General features: G+C 41.7%; 1 protein-coding gene across 1 annotated transcript in view; it reads right to left on the minus strand.

Annotated features, from left to right (window-relative positions):
* LOC306773928 (intelectin-like) overlaps positions 1-6,205 on the minus strand; it is a gene marked incomplete at both ends in the record, with an annotated part of 14,443 nt that extends 8,238 nt beyond the window's left edge. Inside the window, 5 exons of the mRNA XM_079263873.1 lie at positions 4,693-4,796; positions 4,923-5,040; positions 5,363-5,521; positions 5,741-5,988; positions 6,112-6,205. Coding sequence (XP_079119999.1) covers positions 4,693-4,796; positions 4,923-5,040; positions 5,363-5,521; positions 5,741-5,988; positions 6,112-6,205 — 723 coding nt within the window. The remainder of the gene's footprint in view (positions 1-4,692; positions 4,797-4,922; positions 5,041-5,362; positions 5,522-5,740; positions 5,989-6,111) is intronic.
* Between the last annotated feature and the right edge of the window lie 339 nt (positions 6,206-6,544).

The following is a 6,544-nucleotide window of genomic DNA, read 5'->3' on the forward strand; positions in this document are numbered from 1 at the left end:
TCCAGCTCTCGCTTGAGCGGTTCGCAGCCGAGTGTGAAGCGGCTGGGATGAGAATCAGCACCTCAAAATCTGAGACCATGGTCCTCAGCCGGAATAGGGTGGATTGCCCTCTCCGGGTCGGGAGTCAGGTCCTGCCTCAAGTGGAGGAGTTTAAATATCTCGGGGTCTTGTTCACGAGTGAGGGAAGGATGGAGCGTAAGATCGACAGACGGATCGGTGCGGCGTCTGCAGTAATGCGGGCTCTGCGCCGGTCTGTCGTGGTGAAGAAGGAGCTGAGCCAGAAGGCGAAGCTCTCGATTTATCAGTCGATCTAAGTTCCTACCCTCACCTATGGTCATGAGCTGTGGGTCGTGACCGAAAGAACGAGATCTCGTATACAGGCGGCTGAAATGAGTTTCCTCCGCAGGGTGGCCGGGCTCTCCCTTAGAGATAGGGTGAGGAGCTCAGTCATCCGGAAGGGGCTCAGAGTAGAGCCGCTGCTCCTTCCCATCGAGAGGAACCAGTTGAGGTGGCTCGGGCATCTGGTCAGGATGCCTCCTGGACGCCTCCCTGGTGAGGTGTTCCAGGCACGTCCCTCTGGGAGGAGACCCCGGGGAAGACCCAGGACACGCTGGAGGGATTACATCTCTCGGCTGGCCTGGGAACGCCTCGGGATCCCCCCCGCAGAGTTGGCAAATGTGGCTGGGGAGAGGGAAGTCTGGGCTTCCCTGCTTAGGCTGCTGCCCCCGCGACCCGACCCCGGAAAAGCGGCAGAAGATGGATGGATGGATGGAATATAATGCATAAATATGCAATAATTACATGATATACTGGTAAGCTCATACAATAGAAAAATGCTGAAATATAGACAAATAATAAATAAAATAAAAAGTTAAATAAAAGAGATAAATAAAAATAAAATGAATAAAAAAATATCAGCACTTGTTGTGCAATTAGTGTGTTGAGGTAGTGAGGTCACATGACTAAAAAGCTATTGAACTTTGAAATCTTAAAAAATTCATATAAAATAACCCGAGATGAAAATGGAGAAAATAAAGGCTGTGCAACATGTGGCAGGACTAGCTGAACCATTAGGCAGTGTTTGAAGTGTGTAGGTCACATGACTAAAAAGCTATTGAACTTTGAAATCTTAAAAAATTCATATAAAATACCACAGGATGAAAACAAGGAAAATAAAGGCTGTGCAACATGTGGCAGGACTAGCTGAACCATTAGGCAGTGTTTGAAGTGTGTAGGTCACATGACTAAAAAGCTATTGAACTTTGAAATCTTAAAAAATTCATATAAAATAGGACTAGATGAAAATGGAGAAAATAAAGGCTGTGCAACATGTGGCAGGACTAGCTGAACCATTAGGCAGTGTTTGAAGTTTGTAGGTCACATGACTAAAAAGCTATTGAACTTTGAAATCTTAAAAAATTCATATAAAATAACCCGAGGTGAAAATGGAGAAAATAAAGGCTGTGCAACATGTGGCAGGACTAGATGAACCATTAGGCAGTGTTTGAAGTGTGTAGGTCACATGACTAAAAAGCTATTGAACTTTGAAATCTTAAAAAATTCATATAAAATAACCCGAGATGAAAATGGAGAAAATAAAGGCTGTGCAACATGTGGCAGGACTAGCTGAACCATTAGGCAGTGTTTGAAGTGTGTAGGTCACATGACTAAAAAGCTATTGAACTTTGAAATCTTAAAAAATTCATATAAAATCCCACAAGATGAAAATGAGGAAAATAAAAGGCTGTGCAATGTGTGGCAGGACTGGACTAGTAATTAGTTTGTGACTTTAGGTGTGTAAGTCACGTGAGTAAAAACCTATTGATGTTTGAATTGATTAAAAATTCATATAAAATAGGACTAGATGAAAATGGAGAAAATAAAGGCAGTGTAGCACTCACAGATAAATCGTAAGCTGTTTAAAATTGTTTTGACATTCATAGCCCCAGTGGTTGCGGAGATAGTTATGTTTAAATTCTGCCATGGTTAATTTGTTGACGGTCCCTAACTATCCGCCGGTGGTGAAGACCGCTGCGGTGAAATTTGCTGTCACAACCCCACGACAAAGCAGCTTAGGGTCGGCAATTCATTACGAGGAGACTGGGTGTTCAAATATAGATGGAAGGTATGAAGTTAAGAAGACCGTTGCATCGTGCATCTTAACCCCACGACGAGGTGGCTTTGGGTCGGGAGACTGGGTGTCCGAATATCTGTTGAATATCAAACATCAAACTAACTTTACCTCAGTTGTTGACATTAGGTTAAGATACTAGTTGACTGGGGGTTCAATTTTATACAATTAAGGAGAGGGGGTCGGAGTTTGGCGTTCGCATTGCCAAGCGACACTGACGGATGCAACAGGAGGGACGTAACAGCGGCGGGGAAGGGGGGAGAAACGGGGGAGGCGCAGGTAGTGGGATTGGGGTAAGGGGGGGCACCACCAGAAATGTGAATAATGCTCAAAATCGCACTGATGCTGTTAGATCGGAAAGTCTCAACATAATGTCTCTTAATGTTCAAGGTTTAAACTGTCCTTATAAAAGATCCAAGATTTTAGATTTCCTTAGCAGAAAAAAAGTAGACATAGCAATGCTTCGGGAAACTCACTTGAGACCAAATGATGTAATGAGGATGCAGAATCGATTATTTAAACCAGTTTCATGGGCAGCTGACGGTACACGCACAAAAGGGGCTATGATTGTTATGAGGCGAAATTTGAATATTTCAAGTGAAAAAACGGGTTCTGACGATGCAGGAAGAATGACATATTGTTGCCTATCTGCTCAAGGGAAGAAAATTGCTCTTGTTAATTTGTATGCACCAAATACTTTTGAAAGTGACTTTTTTCCCTCTATTACAAAAAGACTACTATCACTCTCTGATTACCAGCTATATATAGGGTCTGATATGAATGCCCAAGTGAACATGGACCTCGATAAATCAACTTCGGTATTTTCAGGCTCTCAGGATGCTGCCTCTAAGGCACTTAACCTTTTCATGACAGATTTGAACATAAAGGATATATGGCGAATACACAATCCTTCGGGAAAAGACTACACCTTCTACTCAGCTAGACATAAAACATTTTCGCGAATTGATTACATTTTAGTATCTACTAGTCTTCTGCCTACAGTTAGCTCAATAGATATTTTGCCTAGATATATATCTGACCATAATCCAATATTATCAACATTTAACTACAGTATGGTTAAGAACAAGAATAGTAGATGGAGGTTTAACACTACACTTTTAATGTGTGATGAATTTTTGAAGCAATTACAGATACAATTATCAGAGTTTATAGCTCTGAATAGGGGTACCATTGCAGATAAGACATTAATATGGCCATCAGTTAAGGGATGTATTCGTAACGTGGCAGTACAGTTTAGCTCAAAGCTTCACAGACAACAATTACAAAAAATCTCAGATTTGGAAGATGAATGCAAAAATCTGGAACGCGAAATTAAAAAAGATGATAATTTAGCCAAAGCAAACATTCTTAAATCCAGACAAGCAGAGCTGAATGATTTACTTAGAAATAGGGTGGAATATATGTTGCAGGTGACAAAAGCTAAATATTACTCTGAGGGCAGTAAACCAAGTCATCTTCTGGCACTGACCCTAAAACAACAGGAGGCTAAGAGAGCCATATCAGCAATTAAATGTACCCAACGAGGGGTGTTGACCTCCACTGAAGACATAAATAAAATTTTTAGGGAATATTTTGAAAATTTATATTCTAGTGATGGAGTTCCACTGGAAGATGACTTGGATGAACTTTTTGCAGGACTAAATCTTCCTACCTTAACAGCAGAAGAGTCTGAAAACCTGGATAAACCCATAACTCTGAAGGAGTTGTTAAAGGCAGTCAAGGGCACCAAGAAAGGCCGTACACCAGGAATTGATGGTATTCCAGTGGAACTATACCTTCAATTATGGGACCTTCTTGGGCCAATTTGGCTTGAGGCAATAGAGTATGCATTGCATACTGGCTCATTTCAGCAGGACCTTAATACCGCCCTAATAACTGTTATACCAAAACCAGGAAAAGATCACCTTGAATGTGCAAACTATCGCCCAGTTTCTTTGATTAATGCTGACTTAAAAATTTTCTCAAAAGTTTTGGCCAATAGGATGGAAGAGGTAATAGGAAAAATAATAAATCCCGATCAGACAGGCTTTCTGAAAGGTCGCTTTACCTCGGATAATATTCAACGCCTACTTTTTAATGACCACACTGAGCTGTCACTTAAAACTTGGTCCCCTTGTTATTTCACTATTTGGGAAGCGAAGTCGCTCCATTCTGCCAGTTTGCAGACGGTTTGTTTCCTACAGGTCTATGACATGCCAACGCAGGTCACCGATGTGGTAAGTAGACTTGTGTTTAAAGCGGAACCATTGCTAAAGTTTTCAGGGACCTATGAGAAAAATTTTAATCATCTTTTTTTATGAACTGATCTGTTATTTCAGTCTATGAAGGCTTTTTGGATATACAAAAAAATTTACTTTGACCAATATATAAATGTTAGGTGACATCAGAGATAAGGCTCTGAAGTAGGGGGGCAGTCGCCTCCTCTTGCCCCCCGTGTAGATCTTTCCTTAACTCACCAACAGCAGAGGGAAAGGTTCAGATACCAAGTTAATACATAACCTGTCAGTAAGTACTACTAACTGTACTAATGTCAGACTCACATATTCAGTGTTGCATCCCTTCGTCTTTACTCCAGAGCAGATAGCCATGGCTGCCCGTTCGTTGTTTATTGCTCTGAATGTGATATAGCCTGGATCAAACTCCACTTCAATCAGAGATAAAAGAAAACACAAAGTAAAGTCCAGATTTTTCATTTGAACAAACTCAATTTCTTCTCAAATTATTATTTAAAAAGGATGTTTTTATTTTGTATAATGTTTGAGCATTTTACATCTGGAGTTTGGTCCATATAGATTGTTGGTGAGCTCCTTGTCTCCGTGGTCATACACAATGGGAACAGCCGGCCCTCTGTCAGCACATGAGCCAGTGTTGTATCTCACTGGATATCGCTGTAAGAGGGTCACAATCTTGTCATGAACATGTGCATCTGTAGAGCTGAAGGTTTCCTCAGTGATTGAAAACAGATTTTTAATACTTTAAACTCGGAAAATATTTTGTTCTAATTGAGTAAAAGCTGAACCTTCAACCTTTGGGCCATTTAGCAACAGAAAATATTGTAAATATATTTGTAGTTTCTGAGTCTAGACCTCATCCAGCTGCAAGGAAAAGGATGAAACAAAAAAAGATTGACTTCATCTATGCAAATTAATGAATGTTGTTTAGTGTTTTATGCATAATCTTATCAAATTTTACATGTATGATGTCAGTTACCATAAAGAGATAAAAGAGGTTTCCCCCGTACAGACGAAGAAAGCGGTTGTTGGTATGGTAGCGGAGGATGGCGCCTAAGTTCCAGTGCTCTATTGGAAAGTTGTTGGGAACGTGCCAAACCGACATGTCCTCTGCTAAGATGTCGTAGTATCCTGGATTCTGTGGAATACAAAAAACATGCAAAAGTCTCACTTTAGTCTTTGTTTTTTAACACAGAAATTGTGTTTATCAGGTTCTGCAGAGAGATTCTTTGATTTGAGTCAGCTGTGTTAGAACAAGGATACATGGAAAACCTGCTGGATTGTGGCCCTCGTAGGACCACACTGAATACCCCTGCTTTAACATTTTGCAGCTGTTGGTTCAGATCATCCTCCGTACCTTAAAATCATCAGAAGTGGCGCCCTCTGCTGTTCCAAAGGTGTTTCTGTTGGACCAGTTCCCATCTCCATCTGGCAGATCAGGATTGCTTCCCTGTTGACTGGACCAGCGATCGCCCACTGTGCAGCGTCCAGGAAGGCTGTTCTCATGAACACTGGCCACCAGTGTCCAGCCTCCTCCAGCTGTGGTCATGTCGCAGAAAGTCTGATATTTTGTGCCATAAGCTGTGGTCAGGTAGTACAACCCATCTGGAAACATTGTAAATGATGATCAGTGTTTGCTGGTGATTAATAACTAGCTTTTTATTATATCTATGATTTTTTTTTTTTTTATGTTCCTTCAGGAAACTGAAACAAGTCGTGCATGCTTACCTTCTTTTTCACCATAAATGTCCCGGATATCTTTACAGCTTCTAGCAATATCTGTAGATCTGTTGCTCAATTTCTGCAAACGCTCAAAGTCCATTTCTGTGACTTTCTGGATTGTAGTTTTATTTTTGACAAGCATGGAGGCGCTACCAGGAGACAGGCCAGTACACCATGAGACATGGAGGAGGCCGTGGGAAGGCAACAACCCAGCAGCGGGACCGCTAGCTCCTCCTTTGTGCAAGGAGGAACAGGAGGAGCACTGCCAGAGCCCTGCAAAATGAGCTCCAGCAGGCCACAAATGTGCATGTGTCTGCTCAAACAATCAGAAACAGACTCCATGAGGATGATATGAGGGTCTGACATCCACAGGTGGGGGTTGTGCTTACAGCCCAATACCCTGCAGGACGCTTGGCATTTGCCAGAGAACACCAAGGTT

Source organism: Telmatherina bonti, assembly GCF_933228915.1.
Source record: "Telmatherina bonti genome assembly, chromosome: 3".
Classification (NCBI taxonomy): Eukaryota; Metazoa; Chordata; class Actinopteri; order Atheriniformes; family Telmatherinidae; genus Telmatherina; species Telmatherina bonti.